This window comes from Cyprinus carpio, chromosome B22, assembly GCF_018340385.1.
Source record: "Cyprinus carpio isolate SPL01 chromosome B22, ASM1834038v1, whole genome shotgun sequence".
Lineage (NCBI taxonomy): Eukaryota > Metazoa > Chordata > Actinopteri > Cypriniformes > Cyprinidae > Cyprinus > Cyprinus carpio.
In genome coordinates this window covers 5,422,094-5,445,039 of record NC_056618.1, presented here as the reverse complement: position 1 = coordinate 5,445,039, position 22,946 = coordinate 5,422,094, and the positions used below count along the sequence as shown (strand labels likewise).

Here is a 22,946-nt window from a genome sequence, read left to right as displayed (position 1 = left end):
TCACATACTGACAGCCTTCATCTGCAGCAGGACCCAAAAACCTGCAGAAGAGAAGATGAAGCTGGAATCAATTCAGTGTGCATTGCATCACAAAACATTTTTTTTTTTTTTTTTTTTTTTTTTTTTAAGATGAAAGTAAATTCTTTAAAAGAAACTCAGTGGCAAAAGCTCACTAGATCATGATTCTCAAAAATCTGAAGGTCTTTCTGGCTTTTAAGCAGGAGATGAGGAAAGCTAGCAAAGAGATAACTAGCTTGTGACAGCTAAGCATTCATAGTGATATATTTAGTTTGATCTTTTGATGCCGGCTCTTCCTATTATTATGAGCAGAATTCACCAAACCTGGATTGCTGTTCAGAACATGATTGTGTTGTGTCTGGTGTTGTGTGTGTGTGTGTGTGTGTGTTATCAGTGATCCTCTCCTGACACACAGTTCACATGTGTCTGTGTGTCTGTGATAGATCTGCTGTAGTAGATCTACAGCACTGATCTGACTGATATATGACTGGATCGCTCATTGCATTCTAAACTGCCAAAAGACAGTGAAGCCAACGGAAGTGTTTGATCAGCCATCTTACTATTCCCTACCAGCAGAGAGCACCATTGAGTCACGTGCAAACCGCTGACCTAAAATCACCCGATTTGAAGCAAATCAGTCAAACAGGATTATTTTTTATGTTGTGTGTATGTAAATTCATTTTTACTTCACGTTATCTGCAATGTTTATGTTTTTTTTGGGCAGGATAAGGATGTATTTAAACCGTTTAGGTGTGTGTGTCTGCTGCGCACTGATGACACAGGTAACTGATCCAACACACAAAATATAGCCTATTTTCTTTATGTACGTAATTATTCGGAATTATTAAATATGAACCTATTAGTATCAGAAATTGATTTGAATATACAATGAATAATACAATATCTTCTATTAATATTGCTCTATAGGCAAGGCAGGCAAGTTTATTTATATAGCACATTTCGTACACAATGGTAATTCAAAGTGCTTTACATAAAAGAAAGTAAAAATAATCATGAGAAAAAATAATAACAAAATAAAACACAACAAATTTTAAAACATAAAACAAGCAATTTTAAAACATTGGAAATTATTTAAAAATTGTCTTATTTAAAATGAATTTAAAACAGTTAAAATAGAAAATGATTTTACATAGAATACAGTGAATACGTAAAATACAGTGCAATCAGTTCGGACATCGCACAGTGCTCATTCAGTAAATGCACAGCTAAACAGATGAGTTTTGAGCCTAGATTTAAATGTGACTAATGTTTTAGCAAATCTGATCTCTTCTGGAAGCTGATTCCAACTGCGGGGCGGCATAGTAACTAAAGGCGGACTCCCTTGTTTTGTGTGAACCCTTGGTATTTCTAACTGACTCGATCCTAATGATCTGAGTGCTCTGTTAGGTTTATATTCAGTGAACATATCTGCAATATATTTTGGTCCTAGATCATTAAGTGATTTATAAACGAGTAAAAGTACTTTAAAATCAATCCTAAATGTAACTGGAAGCCAGTGTAAGGATCTGAGGACTGGTGTGATATGCTCAGATTTTCTGGACAGAATCCTGGCAGCAGCGTTCTGGATGAGCTGCAGCTGTCTAATGGTCTTCTTTGGAAGGCCCGTGCGGAGACCATTAGAATAGTCCACCCTGCTGGTGATAAAGGCATGAACAAGTTTCTCCAAGTCTTGACTGGAAACAAAAACATCTAATTCTTGCAATGTTTTTTAGATGATAGTATGCTGATTTAGTTACTGCTTTGACATGACTACTGAAGCTAAGGTCTGTCTCCAGAATCACACCAAGATTCCTGACTTGATTTTTAGTTGTTTGACCCCTAGAGTCAAGGTATGCATTCACCTTGAAAACTTCATCTTTGTTTCCAATGCAATGACTTCAGTTTTTTTTTCCTTGTTTAACTGAAGAAAGTTCTGGCACATCCAACTATTAATTTCATCAATACATTTGCAGAGGGAGTCAATGGGGCTGTAGTCATTTGGCGATAAGGCTAGGTAAATCTGAGTATCATCAGCGTAGCGGTGATAGGCAATTTGGTTCTTTCTCATTATTTGGCTTAGTGGGTGCATATATAGGCTAAACAAGAGCAGTGCAAGAATTGAGCCTTGTGGGACTCCACATGTCATTGGCGTCCACTTAGACTCGCATAATAACCTCTCCCTTCTAAGTATGACCTGAACCATTTGAGTACCATCCCAGAAAGCCAGACCCAGTTTTCCATTCTCTCTAGTAGTATGTTATAATCGACAGTGTCAAACGCAGCACTGAGATCTAGCAATACCAGCATTGATATTTTGCCAGAGTCAGAATTTAAGCGAATATCATTTATTATCTTGATGAGTGATGTCTCTGTGCTGTGATGCGGACGGAAACCAGATTGAAAATTGTCCAGGTATCTATTTGAGTTTAAGTATTTGTTCAGCTGATTAAGGACTACCTTTTCTATAATTTTGCCTATAAAGGAAGATTAGATATGGGTCTATAATTGCTCAAAATGGTGTTATCAAGATTGCTCTTTTTCAGGAGGGGCTTAACAACTGCAGTTTTCAGGGAGTTTGGAAATGTCCCAGAAAGAAGTGAGGCGTTGACCACTTATAAGAGATCTGTTTCTAAACAGTTAAGCACACTTTTGAAAAAAGATGTGGGAAGTGTGTCAAGATAGCAGGTTGACGATTTTAGGTGCTGCACTATTTCTTCCAAAATTTTGCTATCAATTGCTTCAAAAATAGACATAGTATCTTTTTGATATTGCGGGCCAAATCTGTCTGACCTCTGCATTACTTGAGGATGTGCTAAATCTCCTTCCTGATATTGATGATCTTCTCAGAAAAGAAGGAAGCAAACTCATTGCATTTGTTGTTTGAGAGCATTTCACTGGGAATCTGACTTGGGGGGTTTGTCAGTCTCTCAACAGTGGCAAAAAGAATACGAGTGTTTTTTAAGTTACTGTTTATAAGGTTTGAGGGAGAAGAAATTCTGTCTAGTTGTGGCTAGTTTCACATTAAAAGCATGAAGGCTGTCTTTATAGACGCTATAGTGAATTTCAAGTTTCGTCTTCCGCCACATCCGCTCAGCTTTTCTGCATTGTCTTTTCATAGTCTGAACTGCTATTGATCTTCTCCAAACTGATTTCTGTCTTTTTGTTTTCTTACTGACTATTATTGGAGCAATATCATCAATAGCATTATTAACTTTTGAGTTAAAGGAATCAAGGAGAATATCAACAGAGTCTGCAGAAATGCTCGGTGTTAAAGATATAGCCTCCATAAACCGCACACTAGTGTTCTCATTAATGCATCTCCTTCTGACAGAGGACAGATCTAGATTCAGTGGGTAGCAGAGATCAATATATCAAAGAAAATACAGAAGTGATCAGATAGTGTTACGTCCTTAATAACAATGGATGAAATGTTTAGACCCCTACTGATGATTAAATCTAGAGTGTGTCCACCTTTGTGTGTGGGTCCATGCACATGCTGAATCAGGTCAAAAGTGTTTAGAACCGTTATCATTTCTTTTGTAGTTTTGTTTTCTGCATTTATCTATGTGAATATTAAAATCCCCTGCAATAGCAAAACAGTCAAACTCTGAGGAAATCACTGATAACATTTCTGTGACCTCTTCAACAAAGGCTGGAGAGTATTTTGGAGGCCTGTAAAAAATAATAAACAGAATGCGTGGAGCACCTTTCAGCACAATCCCTAGATATTCAAAAGACAAGTACTGACCAAATGACAATTTGCTTGCATTGATAGACATCTTTAAATAGAGCAGCTACACCTCCACCTCTCCTAACCAGTCCTGCAGACACTCATGAAAGTAAAGTTAGGAGGGGCTGCTTCATTGAGGACTGTTGCACTGCAGCTGTCTTCTAGCCACTGTTTTGTTTAGAAACATAAAATCCAGATTGTTTTGAGGTTATTAAGTCATTGATTAGAAATGATTAATTTTTTAGTGAGCGAATGTTTAAAAAATGCTAACTTGATGGCAGTGCTTTGTGTCTTTTACATCAATCTTAGTTTGATCCATTATAGGCCGCAGATTAGATGAGTTTGCCCTTCGGCTTGAAAAAGGCCTAGACTGCGTTCACACCAAAACGAAATAGCGCGTCTGGCGCGAATGATTCAATGTTTAAGTCAATGTAAAGACGCGTTTTACCGGGTGTCTGGAGGTCTCTGGGGCGCGAACATTTTGTTAAGCGCGGCGCGGTAGATGCGAATTCGCCTCATTCGCGCGTCAAGTTTTGCGCGAATGACGCGAATTGAGCGGTTTGGCGCGATACGCGCGTTACGCGCGAATGGTGCTTTTGTGCATTTATGTGTTTGACGTGAATTCGCGTCTGCCGCCCGAGTTGAAAAAATTTGAACTTTGGAGTCAATATCGCGCGGCGTTAACCAATCAGGAGGCTCAGGAGTGACTCATTCCAACTGGAGGAACGACTGATGTGTCAGTGAGCAGTCAACTGGAGCTATATGACAAAAGTTCATATTTCTATAGAGACAGGAATAAAAAGGACTTATATATATGTAAAACATCTTATAGATTAATTGAATAAAGGCCAAAGATAAGATTTAAACAAATTATATTTTGTTCTTGAAGAAGACCATCAGTAGCCAGCGGCAAAATGTCAGAAGGTCTAGCCGAGGTGAGGCTGCTCTCGGGGGATACATGATCACTGAGTTCCCGCTGATCGCATGGAGCTCATCTCCGAAAATCGGCGAAACACATTTTTAAATAGACGCTGTCTTTATAAGTTTTATGCATATTTGAGTTTTAAAACACTACCTTCTTCCTGAAATACTTTTAAAACTACATTTCATGACACGATAACAGTAATCAATTTTGAAAATTATCCGAAATAAAAATGGCGGTTGAAATGCGGGCGTCAACTCAGCTGGAAGCCCTCCCATGACGCGAATTCGCGTCTGTTGTTAAGGTAATAATTTCACAGCGCGAATGAAGCGAATGATCTAAAATGTTCAAGTACTTGGGCAAACTACTTAACGCGGTAGAGGCGTGTTTGACGCTATATTCGCGTTTGGTGTGAACACAGCATTAGGGTAGACGCGAATTTGACGCTCTATTCGCGTTTGGTGTGAGGCACACTGGGTTCCCGCTTGTTCTGTAAACACTTGTGAATGTTGCTGCTATTATAGCGGGGACCCGGCACATATCACTGAGAGCTGCTATCAGTTGTTTTCTGTTCACCTACAGCAGATGGAGGGTTTGGGCCCTGACGTTGTGGCAGCGGTCAGAGATCTCACAGGAGCAGGGCCCACAGGCTTTGGTGGTTGGGGGGCCCGCCATTTTTTTGGTGATATTTGCGGGCTTGCAGCGAATGGAGTGAGAGAGTTTAGTCGCAGCATACACCAATTCCTCCATTTTTCTGTGAGAAGCACAGAAGTGGAGATGCTGGAGGAGGGATAATGTGTCCGGTGAGAGGGGCTGTGTCTCTGGTGTTTCCAGTGACTGTGATATGTTGTCCTGGCTTTCCCTGGCTTTTTTCCAGAAGGTCGTCCTTGGGTGCTGAGTCTTGTATCTGTTTTGATACATCACAGTCTGTCTGTGAGGAGCTCTGTGGGCAGGGCTAAGCCGGGATAGTGTCCATCAGCAGTGCTTGTTGTGGCTGCATTTGTTATCAGTGTCCTTGTGGGATATGTCAACCACATGATGACTCGGACCTGGGGTGTGTGTGCTGAATGAATTGACACACTCTGCTGAAGGATGGCGTAAAGGAGAAGTAGATATTGTCCTTAAGCACTCTAGGCTCCAAGTTTTGTTAGGGTGGAGGCCATCCGGTTTAAACAGTTTGTCTATGGCCCCAGAACAGATTGAAGTTGTCGATGAAATTCACTCCTTTTATTGAAAGATCTTTGTAGCCATGTGTTCAGCCCAAGCAACCGTGAAAAACATATTTGTTCCCCTTGCTAGGAGTGGTCCACTGATGAATGACTGAACTTTGAGTCTTCGAAGTGTTTCAAAGAGTTCACTGAAGTCCTTCTTAAGGAGTTCTGACTGTTCTTCCCGAATATCATTCTTCCCCACATGGAGGATGATTCGATTTGCAGTCTTGTGCTTCATCAGAATGTCCCAAAGTTCCTTGTTCACATCTCTGTCCGTTGCTTGATGAAAGCAGCATATTGTTGTATTTCTGCTACTGATGTTTCTGATAATAGAGTCACCCACTATCAGAGTCCTGGGTTCGGCTGCGCTCTGAGCTGAATGCAGCTGTCTGCTCGACCTTGAGCGCCTGTTAGTAGTGGTGTTAGCTGCTGGGTGATCCGATCCATGTTTAATCACATTTGGGGATTCCTCACCCGCATTCATTAATGCTTCAAATCTGTTCTCAAGATGTATAGGGGGTGGTAGAATACCAGTATTCACAAGCCTTGTCATAGTCGAAATCTGGGGAGTAGAGGATGCTACGGCAGCAATACGAGAAACTCCTGACAATCTGATGTCTCGTGTTTCCTTTGGGTCTCGCTCCCCTGTTTGTGCCATCAATTAGTGTGGCGATCAGTTTCGGCTTGTTCCTCTACACTTGGTATCAAACTGTTGAGATTCAGAAGATTCATGGGACTCACCGGCTGTATGCTGAGAGGGTCCATGACGACGGGTCTGCTGAGTGTTCCGCCTGTTTTGGAAGTCCAGCAAGTAACTTTGTTTCAAGAACCACAATCCTTTGTAGAAGTTTGCAGCAGTTCATGCAAAAAGTAGATCCAACAGGAGGCATTTTCTCTCTCTTCTGTTTGAATGTAGGCAGTTGTTTTCCCGTCTCCGGAATGTAAGCTGCTGGCAGTGGGAGGCAAAGTCTTTTTTTTGTAGTATAATTCCAGTCCCAAAGAGTTTTTAGTTTTAGTGTTGTGCCCAAAAATCTGTTGTTTTTAAGCACTGTGTTGATCTGCTGAAGTAAAAATCTTAGAAAAATCAGAGAAAAGTACAGAAATAAGAAGCAAAAGCGCATAGCAGTAAGCTAGAACGTCCGAACGGTAGCAAAGCCGGAAGCATGCTGAAAATGAAAAGCTTAATTTACCATCTTGAAATAAAGCTTCATGTCTGTACTGTCTGTATTGAGTTATTTTCTCTGAATAAATTATGATGTGTATATTTTTAATGTTCAGTTTGAGCAACATCTATTTCAGACTCTCCAATATCTTGCAAATATGTTTACTAGCATTAGCTACTGTTTCCATGTAAAATGTTGTATGCTAAATTAATAATAATTTAACCACCATTTAAATCATTACCTGCTTCAAAATGAATGCTGTTAATGAAATCATTGTTGAAACATTTGCAGATAGCACCTACTGTACGAATAAAAACACTATAACAAAATTATATAAACAATGAATAACTGTTCAAGGCGAATAAAGATATACGTGTATACATGGATTAAGTTTTTTTTAAGTTTTTTGTTTGATAACTTTGTCATATTTGTTATATGTTGAGGTCATGTCCGTCTGATGTTTATCATGTTCATGATGTTCGCTACTATAATGAATGTAGCTTTTTAATAAGTAGGGGAAATTCGTCTGATGTTTATCATGTTCATGATATTCGCTACTATAATGAACGTAGCTTTTTAATAAGTGTGGCGGCACTCCCCGCCCCCATATATATACAGTATGCTATATATGCAAATTCATTTTCTGCCAGCAGAGGGCGCTTTAAGCACGGGAGAGATAAAGGTTTCTCCGTAACGGCTGTATACAAAGCAGCGCTAATCTCACAAACGCTGCTTTATTAGGCATACAGGCAGGATTAAATGAAAATTACAACGAAAATTTTCTGAAAACAGTCTGTTTCCTTCTGAAATATAAACTGTAATGATTCACTATTACTGATGTCATTAATAAAGCAGGCTGTTGCTGTATAAAGCTGTGACAGTGTGCTTTTCTTCTCTTTCCTCCTTTGTGTTTCAACATTTTTATCAACTTTACATTTTCATTCAGACACAAACCCTTTGAAATAAAGCTTGATGATAAATTTGATAAAACTCTTTTCACAAATATTTGAAAGTATATATTTGTTCACAAATCAGAGGTAAATGAATCTCTTTTAATATCACAAAGTGAAGTTTACTCACATCAGTTTACAGTTTTGAGTCTCGTAGCACATCAATGAGCTTCTGCTTTGAGTCTCCAATCATATTATATCTCAGATCAAGCTCTTTTAGAAACTGCAGAGCTTTTGTGTGTTCGTCAAAGACTGAGTTAAAGAAGAAACATCTGTAATGCCACAGTTATAAAGACTAGAAAGAGACAAACAGAGGAAGAGATCATCTTACAAACAAATCATTAAGATGAAGAATCTTTCACAAATATAATGTGAACACATTCATCATGAGATATTGAGTATAAAGTGTTTTGTTTAACTCTTATGTGCTGTTTGTTTGGGGAGGACACTCGTGCTGTTTGGGGTCTCCAGAGACCACAGCCAACAAAAGTAGTTTTGTAACAATATTTTTTTTTTTAAACAAATGTAATTTTACTCAGTTTATTAACGTTTTTACTCCACATTTTTCTTTTAAATTTATAAAAATAATTTAAAAATATATTTTAATTAGCTTTTTATACAAAAAGAGCTTTTTATGTAAAATTCACTCCATAAAAAGGAGTTTAGTGTTTAATGTTTTTTTTTTTTTTTGTGGCGGAGGGTATGCAAGATATTAATGTCTATTAATGTATAAATTATGATAATCATAATTATTATGTATTAATGGGTGTTTGTGTGTGTAATTGTTCTGCATTGTGAACGTGTGCAAGGGTTGACACTTCATTTTTGTGTATTTTGTGGTCTGAATTGTGGTGGATTTATTGATTTTATTTGATAAATTAAGAAGAAAAGTATTGATTTTATCATTTCCTCATTCATTTCAATGTGGGTCTCCAGAGAGTGACTTTTTTCACACTAACACACAACCAGATATCAATCCAATTTAATTTTCTATTTGTAGAGCTACCAAGTGTTGACAACCGTACAAAGTCTCATGACATTTAGATAAATGGAACAATTTTTTTTTTTATTATTATATCATTTCTACAAACATCATTTGGGGTCTGAAAAAGCTCTTGAACAGCACATAAGAGTTAAACAAAGTGATTTTCATCATTTTGATTCTTGTATGTGAATGTTACTGACCTCAATCTCTCCAGTTTACAGCGTGAATCCTTCAGTACGTCACATAAGTGATTCACTCCTGTGTTTTTTATTTGATTACAGCTCAGCTTCAGTCCTCTCAGGTGTGATGGGTTTGATTTCAGAGCTGAAGTCAGGATGAGACACTGTTTCTCTGTAATACTGCATCTACTCAGACTGAAGACAGAAAGAGAAAACACAATGAATCAGACACGTTATGTTCATGTGTGAGTAATTCATCATGTGTTAACACCATACAGTGCAATAATTAAAACATTGCCAAAAACCTTATTATACTGTATGACCATAAACAAAAGCAGAAGTAAAAGATTAACAAAGTAGATTAAGATATAGGATTTAATTTGGTCCATTAATGAATTGTATTGCTGTGATTTGTTATTGCTGTGATCTCCGGTGATTGACAGATTTTTCTGCTCCATCATCAGAGGAGAGAAGAGATGATGTTGTGAGAGAGAAGGAAAGTTATTTAGATGAAAGATCAGGAGGACACATCAATTAGAAATACATTATGAGCACAGATAAAATCATTTCAGCACTGCAATATTCCATAAAAAAATTAACCGTCAACTTTAATTTCATGGTGCCTTTAACCCGTAATCTTTAATCTCACTGTAACTGCTGTAGAGTATAATGATACTTACTGTAGTTTCTCCAGCTTGAATTGTGGGGTTCATCAGTAGATCACTGAGGTTTTTCACTCCAGAGTCTCCTAGTAGGTTTATTCCTGCTCAGGTTCAGTTTCTCTCAGGTGTGATGGGTTTGATTTCAGAGCTGAAGTCACAGCAGAACAACCTTCATCTGTCAAATCACAGCATCTTAACCTACATTGAGGGAAAGAGAGAAGATAGAAGAAAAATATTTAATAAAGTCACAATGACAAAAAAAAAAAAAAAAAAAAAAAACAGAGGAAGAGAAAAAAAAAAACTTTGGATAATTTTCCACAATTTGGTCTTCAAAACAGAAAAACAAATAAGTTGTTCATTTAATCAAATAATTTACACTTCTCATGATTTATGTACAATTTGTCCTGATTCTTGATAGAAATACAATGAAGTTTTAATTCCTAACAACCTTGTGTGAAAGGTGTTAAAATCTTTCATCTTTTTATTTCTGTCATATAATTCTTATTTCATCTTTTGTCTAAAACTGAGCATTTTATCTAAAATAAAAGTCTTGACTGCTGTGTATTTGTGTGTTTAAATTGTTTCTGGTCTGTACATCACTACAACGTAAATGCATTCGCTCTGATCTGTCCAGTGACTTGATCAGCTTTGCTACACACAGATTCAACTTTGCACATCTAAATAAAACTGTAGGTTTGTCTGTGTGTGTAGATGTGAAGTACAGTAATATTTCTCTGAAACAGGTAAGACTGAAGAAGTAATGCCTGCACAGAATAAAGCCCAGTCTGGACCGGTTCTGTTCAGTTGTGTTACACATTCATTAATCTGGTGTTTGATGGCAGAGAGATGATATGAAGGCATCAATAAACAATATTAATATGTTCTGCTACAGCAGCACTGAACTATTCTGTTGTGTCCCATTAACAAACATAATGAAAACAGTTCTGTCCCACTGGATAAAAGTGAAATGTGTGTTTATTTTTGGTATTATTAACTGAAATGATTGGATACTGGGTTGTGTATTTGACCTGCTGTATGAGCAACAAGAAACACTTGTTACAACTTTCAAATGTTTAGATCACAACAACTTATTTTACAAAGTAAAATATACACTATAGAATATAGACAGATTAACTATACAAAATATATGAACATAAATATACACAAATATATATTGTGCTACAAACACGGTAACGTGTGTGTGTGTGTAATTTTTTTTATGGAGTGCAAAGTTGTAATGTTTTGGTACAGGTTCAATGGTGTCTGTTTTGAAGCAGGTGGGGACCAAGTAGAGCTTGAAAATGTGTGTGAAGACATCAGCCAGCTGTTCTGTGCAGACCCTGAGCACGTCGGTCAGGAAGACCATCAGGGTCAGACACTTTCTGTGCATTCACCTGCTCAGGTAGAAGCACACCTCACTGGTTAAAAAGAGAGAGGCAGGTCGTCGTGTGGGGCTCAGCTTTGATGTGCTTCTGTGTTTATACGATCAAAGCAAGCATTAAAGGGCTTCAGTTCATCTGTGAGGGAGGTGTTACTGGTTGGTGGTCAGTGTTTTTAAATTAGTCTTCAATCCTCAGTTTGTAGTCAGTAAACATGATCACATTCAGCAGTCACAGCAGAAGTTAGAGACTAAATTTAACTGAAGTCTATTCAAAGTTGTATAAATCTATTCTAAGAAGGTTGGAAGCTGTATTAAAGGCAAATGATGGTAAACACATTAATAAAATACCGGCTATTTCTGATGTGTTCACTTTATTTTCTCCAACCCCTGTGCCAACAACATATTAATTTTGTACTGATCACACATACAGTACTGATTTGCTCACCCTCAAGCCATCCTAGATGTAGAGGAGTTTTCTTCAATGTCTTATTTCAGACAAATTTATTTTGAGTTTTTTTTGGATGTTCTGGGTTTTATAAGGTTTGTTAAGTGTGGTATGAGTATTATGATAGTTGAATTTGACATTACTAGTCATGTAACATGTGAAATGATGTAAGTTCTGTTGGTTGAAGTGAGGTATATTTTGTTAGGTTTTTTTTGCTTTGTAATAGTATGTACATTGTGTTTTTACATTTTGAGGTTAAGATGATGACATTCTGAGATGATCAAGTCAAGCAGCCCAGGTTTCTGAGACATTGACCTTTTGTTTGCTCTTACTGACCATCTGTCTTCTTAAGATCAAGGCACAGCTGTGCCTTTGTTTCTATGATAATGTGAAGGTATGGGCGATACTGCATTTGAATGACACTGTTATGTTGATGAGATCAAGGCTGGTTGTTTTCCAGTGTCGGGCTGATCCCTGTATTGCATTTGCTTGCTTTGTTTAAATCAAACTCTGTGTGTCAAAGTGTTATGTTATCTGTCTTGTGTGTGGACTTTTACTTCACTGCTTTGGTTAGACTTTTGATGACTGCAGCGCTCAGCAGAGAGTTCTCAAAGAATTCTGCTGAAGATCACCCAAGAGTCTCCTGGTCTTCACTTCTGAGTTTCCAACGATACTCACGTCAGTGTGTTGAGTGTACAGTGTTTATCCTGCAGTAGAGCAGAGATCTGATTCACTTCTGTGTTTCCTAGTTTATGTCTAGTGAGATTCAGCTCTCTCAGGAGTAACGGGTTTTTTTACCCACAATTCCAGTCACATACTGACAGCCTTCATCTGCAGCAGGACCCAAAAACCTGCAGAAGAGAAGATGAAGCTGGAATCAATTCTATGTGCATTGCATTAAAAACATTTAAAGATTATCAAACATTGTTTGTAATGAAAAGCTCTAGTTCAAGTTTAAACAGTTGAACATTTAAATATATAAATCATTTTTCAGAAATATTTCAAAGAAAGACAAAAATCAAAAATTCTTTAAAAAGAAACTCAGGGGCAATAGCTCACTAGATCATGATTCTCAAAAATCTGAAGATCTTTCTGGCTTTTAAGCAGGAGATGAGGAAAGTTAGCAAAGAGATAACTAGCTTGTGACAGCTAAGCATTCATAGTGATATATTTAGTTGATCTTTTGATGCCGGGTCTTCCTATTATTATGTAGCAGAAATCACCAAACACTGGATTGCTGATCCACTAACAGAGAACATGATCTGGGTTCAGACCATCTCTGGATAGTTTTTATTTAACTGGTGTTTGTGTTGATGCAACAGTAATTCTGCTCATTATGAGAGGAACTGCAGGTTCAGACGTGTGTGTGTGTGTTGTGTTATCACTGATCCTCTCCTGACACACATCACATGTTTGTGGCCTGTGACTGATCTATATATGACTGGATCGCTCATCACATTCTAAACTGCCAAAAGACAGTGAAGCCAACGGAAGTGTTTGATCAGCCATCTTACTATTCCCTACCAGCAGAGAGCACCATTGAGTCACATGCAAACCGCTGACCTAAAATCACCCGATTTGAAGCAAATCAGTCAAACAGGATTATTTTTTGTGTTGTATGTAAATTCATTTTTACTTCAAATGTTATCTACAATGTTTATGGTCTTTTTGGGCAGTATAAGGATGTATTTAAAACCGTTTAGGTGTGTGTGTCTGCTGCGCACTGCCTACACAGGTAACTGATCCAACACAAAATATAGCCTATGTCTTTATGCACATAATTATTCAGGAATTATTAAATATGAACCTATTTAGTATCAGAAATTGATTTGAATATACAATGAATAATACAATATCTTCTATTAATACTGCTCTATACTGAAATGAAAAACGCAAATATGTTTACTAGCATTAGCTACTTTTTCCATGTAAAATGTTGTATGCTAAATTAATAATAATTTAACCACCATTTAAATCATTACCTGCTTCAAAATGAATGCTGTTAATGAAACATTGTTGAAATATTTGCAGTTAGCACTTTGCAGTTAGCGGCTTCACCAAAAACACTATAACTAAATTATATAAACAATGAATAACTGTTCAAGGCGAATAAAGGTATACATGTTTACAAAGCATAAATCTTTCTTCAGATTTCAGAATGAGCACTTTGTCATTTGTTATATGTTGAGGTCATGTCCATCTGAAGTTTATCATGTTCATGATGTTCAGATTTAAAAACGCTGACTTGTTATGTGACGTTGTCTCCAGAGGCATATCTACGTGGTGGCCAGGGGTTGCACCGGCCCCCCCTGAAATTTGGCTGGCCACCCCAGGTGTCCCCCCCCCCACCGGATGTCTTGCGATAGACTTGTTTTTGGTAAATTTCTAACTGCATCTGGCAGTGGCGGATGCTGGCATGTGTAGCTGCTTAGGGCCACTTTCTTCTCCTCTTTATACTTAATTTTAGGCGGTTTTTATAGTGTGATATTTGACATATCGAGAGCGCATAATGTTACGTGATCCATGTAATGCGCGAGCACGAATCTACACCTCGCAAGTGGATTTCACTCACACAAAACTGGATGTGTGCTTTTAAATATACATTGTTCTTTTATGAATTGGCTCTGCTTTTGCTCAGAGATTACGTGTATGCTCAAAACGTTCTTGCATCACTGAAGACTAGAAGCGCTTTTTTTCTAATTCAGATGAGGAGTAGGCTTATCTCATTAAATGGGAGCAAGCTGATTATAGTCAGCCTTCTATTTATTTTATTAATAGCCTACTTATTTTAGTTAGGTGCTTAACTTATAAATACGCATTTATTCAATTGTTTTTAAGTGCATTTGTATTTTGTTGTTTTTTTTTGTATATAGTTTTGCAATAAAAGCGTATTAACCAGGTTCCAGAAATAATCACTGAGGGTGCTTCTAAAATTAGTGAGGGTGCTCTAGACTTAATGCCCATTTTCACATCCCGTCTATTGCTTTGGTCATCATTGTGTCAATCACTTCTACTTTGAGTACTTCGAGAGTGAATCCCGCATGAAATATGCAGACATCATTCCTGAAACTTTGCAAAATGTGTGTGGCTGAAAAACAAAGTTCTACATTTTTAATGTATTATAGACTAGAAATCTTGCAAAGAGTGCTCATAACCACTAAAAATTTGTCACTCTTTGTTTAGTGAGTGTATACACAATGTATTATAACATCGCAAACCATAACCCCCCCATAACCCCCATCTTTTGTGCCAGTGCCCCAGACTGGCCACCCCATTTAAAATGCTCTAGACACGCCCCTGGTTGTCTCGTTAAATTTAAAGATCATCAAACATTTTTTTTAGAACGTTTACGCACACTAGGGATTACCAATATGGCGGCACGGCGGCTCCACTTTCATGATGTCATGAGCAATCCAGTTCTCTATTATAGATCAGTGATCTACAGAAAAATATTTTTGTGAATCTGAGCTTGATGGAAATTAATGCACAGTGCATTCAGTAACATTTAAACAATCAGGATAAATCACACTGAATATTTTTTCATGAGAAATGTCCACAATAACACAATCATAAATGTTAACTGAACATTTACATTTACATTTACATTTAATCATTTTAGCAGACGCTTTTATCCAAAGCGACTTACAAATGAGAACAGTAGAAACAATCAGATCAACGAGAGAACAACAACGGTATACAAGTGCTATGACAAGTCTCAGTTAGTCTAGTACAGAACACGTAGCCAGGGTTTATTTTTTTTTTTTTGAATATGATAGACAAGAAAAAGAAAAGGTAAGTACTAGTATTAGTTGGTTAAGTGCAGGCAAAAAAGATGAGTCTTTAGATGTTTTTTTAAAAATGAGTAAAGACTCAGCTGTTCGAATTGAGATCGGGAGGTCATTCCACCAGCTGGGCGCAGTCCAGGAAAAAGTCCGTGAGAGTGAAGACTGAAGTGAGAACTGAAGCACCAAACTACTGAACACCAGCACATCTAGTGACCCAAAATGTCTGATTAAGCTGTAACTTTTAACACGACTAAACTGTGCTGACATTTGTCATTAAAACAACAGCAGCTGCAGCATCTCATCTTTCATGTTTGATCATTTTGATGCAACAAATTGTATACCTTATTAAATTAGTAAAAATAGTGAAATATTATATTTATATTTATTTTTAATATTTATAGTTTATGTCTTATGTGGCATTATTTCATCAGGTCTCACCTCAGAGTCTTGAGTTGACAGTTTGGATCCTGTAGTAAATCACTGAGCTGCTTCACTCCTGATGGTCCAGGATCATTTCCTGTGAGATCCAGCTCTATCAGGTGTGAAGGGTTTGATCTCAGAGCTGAAGACAGAGCTTTATAAACCTTCTTCAGTGATACTGCAGTCTGAAAGTCTACAGAAAGACCAAACTAATGAATGAATGAATAAAAATATATACATAAAAACATGTATTACACCATTAAGATATTAATATTTTCCCATCATCCTCAAAAATCATCTGTTTGTCAATATTTTATAAATGTATCTACACCAACACAACAATTTCACATCACTGACCCATTTCTTGTGACACAGCATCAGTTTACAGACCAGCTGGAGCTTTTACATTGATTCATGTTTAGATTAACCAAATTCAGACCTGAGTATCTGTAGTGTCTGTGAATTTTCTCAGCAGACTGGAGATTTCTGTTACTCCAGAGTCTCCTAGTTTTATTCTCACTCAGATCCAGGTCTGTCAGATTTGAAGGGTTTGAATTTAGAGCTGCAGCCAGAACATGACACCCTCCTTCTGTGATACAGTTGTTCTTCAGACTGCATAAAGAGAAAACACTTTTAATCTGAATATTTACCAGTATGTTTCAGCTGACACTTGACAATACTGATGATGATGATGGCCACCACATTACCAAATTCACGTTTTTTTCAGTCGGCAATCTCTTATACAAGACACACAAAAAACACCCAGCAGCAAGAATTTAAAAATGTCCTTTGTAACAATGAAGAAATGTACGTCAGTGTGTTGAGTGTACAGTGTTTATCCTGCAGTAGAGCAGTGATCTTATTCACACGTGGAGAACATTGAGATCCAGTGATCGCTGTCTACTCATCGTGCCTAGATCTAGACTTAAAAAATGAGGTTCATGGTCATTTGAATTCAGAAACGCCTCCAATAAACCATATATTGTGACACCACCTCCCTTTATAAATCATGTGAATGTATAATGTTCTCACCGAAATCATGAAAAAAAGAAAGCAGAACTGACTGAGAAGCCATTCTGTGCTCTCAGAATGACTTCCCAGCAGCACGACAAAAAAAGGGCTAATCTTACTTAGTATTTTTGTCTTTGTTTTTAGTTAAAATAATCAAGATGCATTTACTATATAAGCAAAAATATATTTAGTCTTGTTTCCTGGGGGGATAAACAAGACTAAATAACTTATCTAACTTGAACTATTAATTTATAAATTTAGTATTTGCAATTAAAGGACACAGGAAACACACAGCGGCTTTTCGTTTTGTAGTATTTCCATTCTAGCACTGAATCTCTGCTTAAGCATGCTCAGAGATGTGCTTTTATTTACACCCATTCCTACGTTTAAGTACAAGTTTGTTTGTAATACACTTTGCATGAAACTGTTCTTATGCACTCATTACACACACATCTGTGCATATGCACTGTTGATAAATGAGGGCCCTGGAATGTAGAGTTTTATGCTGGAATTAAAGTCTACAAATTTCACTGAGCTGAAGTAGTTCGGCCCAGGCAAATTATCTAGCTCCATGTTTAACAGATTGATCTGAATTCTAACCAAACATTAATGATTGTCATAAAACTTACCTCAGTTTCTCTAATTTGCAATTTATTTCCTTAAGTCCAGTGCAGAGTAGTTTCACTCCTGAATCCTGCAGATTATTATTGTTCATGTTCAGCTCTTTCAGACTGGTATCTGATCCAAGAACTGTAGCCAGAGGTGAACAGCTTTTGTCTGTTAAGCTACAATCATTTAGCCTAAAAGAGAAATAAATCAAATCACAGGGTTAGATAGATGTAATACATTTGTTAAATACAAAAAATAAATTTATACCAATTATTTTTTCGATTAACAGTAAATATACTGCAAATATATTAGAATTGTACTGATTCAAATTTCCTACATAAAACAACTAGCATGCTTGAATAAAACATAATAACAGTACTCTGAGCCTAACTTTTTGCACTGGTTGCACTTTTTTCTTAGGTGCGCCAGCACAAAAGTTAGGTGAATTCAAATTTTCGACCGCATCGCATTTAACACCGCAGTTTTACAAGTTCACTTAAAAAAAAAAAAAAAAAAAAAAAAAAAAAAAAAAAAAATCGCTGTCCATATAGGCAATATTGACTTGTAAATGATTAACTAACAGTCTGGTCAACAAAGTTCTTTATTTGAAGCACAATTCTACAAGAAAGGTAACTTGCTGAAAAAGTGTTGGTGCTTAAAGTGCTTCACTGAGCTTAAGTTTAAACTTAAAACATCTAAAGATAAATTAAATCTTAAAGATAAATTAGATCTTCCACTGTGTCTGAATGAAGGCATGGTCTAGTGTCTAATTTGAACAGCTAAAACAGTCCCCTAAACAGCTTATACTACTGTCTCAGCTATTAAAATAGGTCAGTTTTGTATGTAATAGCAAAGGGATTATATTTTATTTAGTTTTTTTTTTTTAAGTTAATTTAGAAAAAACTTTAGGAAGAATTTAGTAAAGTAACGACTAAGTTGCCAGCATTAGACAGTGAGCCTATGTTTTGATCAATTAAGCCTTCTCAAATCATTACAACCTGCCTAAAATAAAATCCATCAATATAAAACAGTTCAAGCATATAAACAATGTTTAAACGTTAGACCCAGATAAATGTGCGCTATATCCAATAGTTTGTACGGAGACGCTTCAGGACATGGAGACGCCGGCGTGATCACTTGCATTTTTTCAGTGGATATGCCATCATTTTTGCTCATAAAGGTAAGAGTAATACATCATTCTTAACTGCAAAGGGTCTACTTTATTTGTGTGCACTCACAATATCAACAAAACGTTGCACTTTCTGCCGTGTCGTCTTTGAGTGTTGGTTCATTTTTGTACTCCTGTTAGTGAAAACATGCCTCACAGACGTGATAAATAAATCTAAATATATCTATAGAAAGCTTTAAATGACTAGTTAACGAAATAAAACAAATTGAAAACAAAAATTATTTCATTATAATCATAATCTGTAAAAATGCACCTCTCTCTAAAGGAGATGGCGAGTCAGGCTCGGCAACTTCATCCTTGCGACACAGACTCTCTCTAGTTTATTAGTAAATAATTCAAATATCTCGAGTCAGGCTTGCCATCACATTTATGGTAATTACTTTTGCCGGAGCTTTGCGGCAAGCTTGTGCCTATTGCGTGTACTTGAACGCAGAACTGTTCAGCTGCGCTATTGCTGCGGGACACTAAACACCGTTGATCCGCTCTTGACAGTCGCGGCAGCACGGTCTCGTGTTGTTTCCACCAGCGCGGCAATTCTGTTTCATCACTAACTGATGGATGTCTAAAATATAAAAGTAAGGAGAAGTCTAAAACAGGCTGGAGGCCCGGCCCGTGTCTGAACTATGATGTGAAAATTGTCCCATGCTGAAATGCAGGGCTCTAGTGTCTGTTGTTGAATCACAGGGAGACTTTCAGAGTTGCGGAGACTTTTTTTTTCCACCTCGAATGGCTGGTCGCACCATTTTTAGTCGCACCATTGAGAAATTAGGTCGCATGTGCGACCCAAATGGGTAGCACTCTACTAGCGACCCGGGAACAATTGCCGGGACACATTACCCGTGTATTTTCTGGAATCACAGTGTGATCTAATCAGCATCTTGATATGCCACACCTGTGAGGTGGATGGATTATCTCGGCAAAGGAGAAGTGCTCACTAACACAGATTAAGACAGATTTGTGAACAATATTTGAGAGAAATAGGCCTTTTGTGTACATAGAAGAAGTCTTAGATCTTTGAGTTCAGCTCATGACAAATGGGGGCAAAAACAAAAAGTGTTGTGTTTTATAATTTTGTTCAGTGTAGGTATGCACCGACATCTGCAAATTATCGAAAAGAGAAAAAATGGCCAAAAATGCGAGCAAAAAAGATAGGCTACATATAATAATAATAATAATAATAATAATATATATGGCAGTGTTCAGAGAGCATGTTTCACTCTCCTCGTCACTGTGCGGTTTGACGCTCCTCTCAATATTCCGCTCTACAAATGTGTGTTCTGCTCGACTTAACATTCATGCTCACCGGAAAAGCAAAGTCCACTTAAATAACGCGCTGACAGAAAATGTATATGCTGTATTCTTGCTCCTGTTTGCAGTAGCGCTACTGTGCTGTAACATGGTGTATCTGTACGCTGTGATCTGATAATAATAGCTTTGTAGGACTATAATTAGTTGGATAATTAGTCCAAAAAAATTTAAAATAAATAAATAAATCCAACAACTTATAACTGATTCTGTTACATTGAAGTGAATAATTTTTTTTATTGATATTTAGTATTAGGGTAACATTTTTACAGTAAGGTTCCATTAATGTTAATGTATTAACTAACACGAACGAACCATGAACAATACATTTCTTTCTTAATGTTAGTTTAATGAGAATACAGTTTGTTCATTGTTAGTTCATGTTAATTAAGAGTGCATTAACTGTTAACTAGCACAATGGTTGATTTTAATAATGAATTAGTAAATGTTAAAATTAATTTGAACTAAGATTAATAAATTCTTAAATTGTGAACTAAAGTAGTTAACTTTGTGAACCTTATTGTAAAGTGTTACCAATATTAACATAAATTCTGTCCAGCTTTATTGTGTTACTTTCAGGAAAAGTGTGGTTATTTTTATTAGCTTGTGTTTTTTTTTTTTTAATTCAGGATCATTAAAATTGAGTTAAATTTAGAAAGTCTTACGAAATAAATGTATATTATCTAATAAATTTATTAAATAATCATTACGAAGCATTTTCAGTTTTCAGCCCAGTGCTTCCAGAATTCGGCCCAGAATTTTCATTTCCGTGCATCCCTAGATGTAAGACTACATGTTTTATTTAATTTAATTTAAATTTAACAGTAATTTTCTCTCAAGCACTGAAATATTGTAATATAATCTCAATATATCACAAGTACCGTGATAATATCATATCGTTAGGCCTCTGGTGATTCCCACCCCTACTTATAACCGGTATATGGTTAATTATCACTATAAATCAGGGGTATCCAGCCTGCTATGTATCAATGTAGATTAATGTAAAAAAAATTTTAAGATGAGAACAAAACATGACAAAATATATTAAATAACTTACAGAGCTCTTTTGGAGGTTTTGATGACTGCTGATAATCTAATGAGAACACTCGTCTGATTTCTTGAATTTCTGAAGCTCAAACTCCTCCAGCTCCTCCTCTGATGTCAACAACACAAAGACCAAAGCAGACCACTTGGCAGGGGAAAGATCAGCAGACGAGAGACTTCCTTTGCTAAGGTGGGTCTGAATGTCTTTCACCAGAGTTTGGTCGTTCAGTTCATTCAGACAGTAGAACAGATTGATGGATCTCTCTGGAGACAGATTAGATTCTAGTTTCTGCTTGATGTACCTGAACTATTTCCTTTTTGCTCTGCTCATTGTCTTCTTCCTGTGTCAACAGACCCTGTAAGAGTCTCTGATTGGACTGGAGTGACAAACCAAGGAGGAATCGAAGAAAAAGATCCAGGTGTCCATTATCACTCTCTAGTGCCTTGTCCACTGCAGTCTTGAGCAAATCAATCATGTTTTTAGTTTTATTTTTCTGTTCTGTAGAGTCTTGATCAAACACACACTTCTTGTTGATGTCTAGAAGCAGATGTGCATAAAGGGCTGCAATAAACTCTTGAATGCTCAAGTGAACGAAGCAGTACATGGTACCAAGAACGATCCCTGTTTCCTCCTTAAAGATCTGGGTACACATGCCTGAGTACACTGATGCCTTATAGACGTCAATACCACAGGCTTCCAGATCTGTGTCATAGAAGATCACATTGTTTTTTTCCAGCTGATCAAATGCCAGTTTCCCCAGTGAAAAGATGGCATCTTTATCCCAGGAAACATCTGGTGTATATTCTCCATCATACTTTCGTCTGCTCTGCTGGATCTGAAATCTGAGAAAGTGTGTGTACATTTGTGTCAGAGTCTTAGGAGTGTCTTCAGTATTTGACTCCTGCAGTGTTTTGGAGACATCATCAGCCTGATTGTTTTTCACAAAACATTATTTCTTTCTCCTCTAAAATGTTTCTGGAGAACAGTGGCTGAAATCCAGCAGAAGACTGGGATGTGGCACATGAATAAAGAGACACTCTTTGATTGTTTAACATGATCAATGATTTCTTTGGCCTGGATTCTCATCCGTGAATCTTTTTCTGAAGTACTCCTCCTTTTGTGCATCATTGAATCCTCGTATCTCTGTCAGCCGGTCGATACAGTCAGGAGGAATCTTACTGGCAGCTGCTGGTCTGCTGGTGATCCAGATGAGAGCAGAAGGAAGCAGGTTTCCCTTGATGAGGTTCGTTAGGAGAACATCCAGAGAGGCTGGTGATGATACATCAGACCACACGTCATTTACCACTCGAAGTTTTTTAGAGGAAGACGAAATTCATCCAATCCATCAAGATGAACAAGACTTTGAATTGATTTCTTCTTGTAAGCTTCAGTCCTTTTGGTCTCTGGGAAAAACTGAGTGATAAGGTCCATCAAACTTGTTTTTCTTGCTTCCTTTAAGTTCATCTCTCTAAATGGAAAGGAAATATGAAGCTGATATCTTGATGTGTCTTTTCCTTCGGCCCAATCCAGAACAAACTTCTGCACAGAGACTGATTTTTCCGATGCCAGCAACTCCTTTTGTTCCGCACAGTTTCTGATCTGCTTGTCTTGCTCAGGTGCTTCAAACAAACATATTTGCACTCAACCTGTATCTCCTGTGATTCATGACGTCTGGAAGCAACTTCAATCTGTCTCACCTCATGTTCAGATTGACCTGTTCACTACAACCCTGAGTGAATATGAGATCTGTGTAGATGTTCTTCAAAGTGTAAAGAGTCACCTGGCTTTGCAATTCCCTTCAAATACACATTGAACCTTTTTCTTTAGGCTACACGTTAGCTGATGAATGAAGAACAGCTTCATCTAAACAGAAACAAAAATACAGCATATTGTTTAATCTTATTTTCTCTCTACACATCCTTAAGTGACAGTGTTT

General features: G+C 37.1%; 1 protein-coding gene across 1 annotated transcript in view; it reads right to left on the bottom strand.

The window, feature by feature from the left end:
* Nucleotides 1-8,130: 8,130 nt before the first annotated feature.
* LOC109062727 (NACHT, LRR and PYD domains-containing protein 12-like) overlaps nt 8,131-22,946 on the bottom strand; it is a 314,849-nt gene continuing 300,033 nt past the window's right edge. The window contains 3 exon segments of the mRNA XM_042748939.1: nt 8,131-8,232; nt 8,235-8,289; nt 9,180-9,353. Coding sequence (XP_042604873.1) covers nt 8,131-8,232; nt 8,235-8,289; nt 9,180-9,353 — 331 coding nt within the window.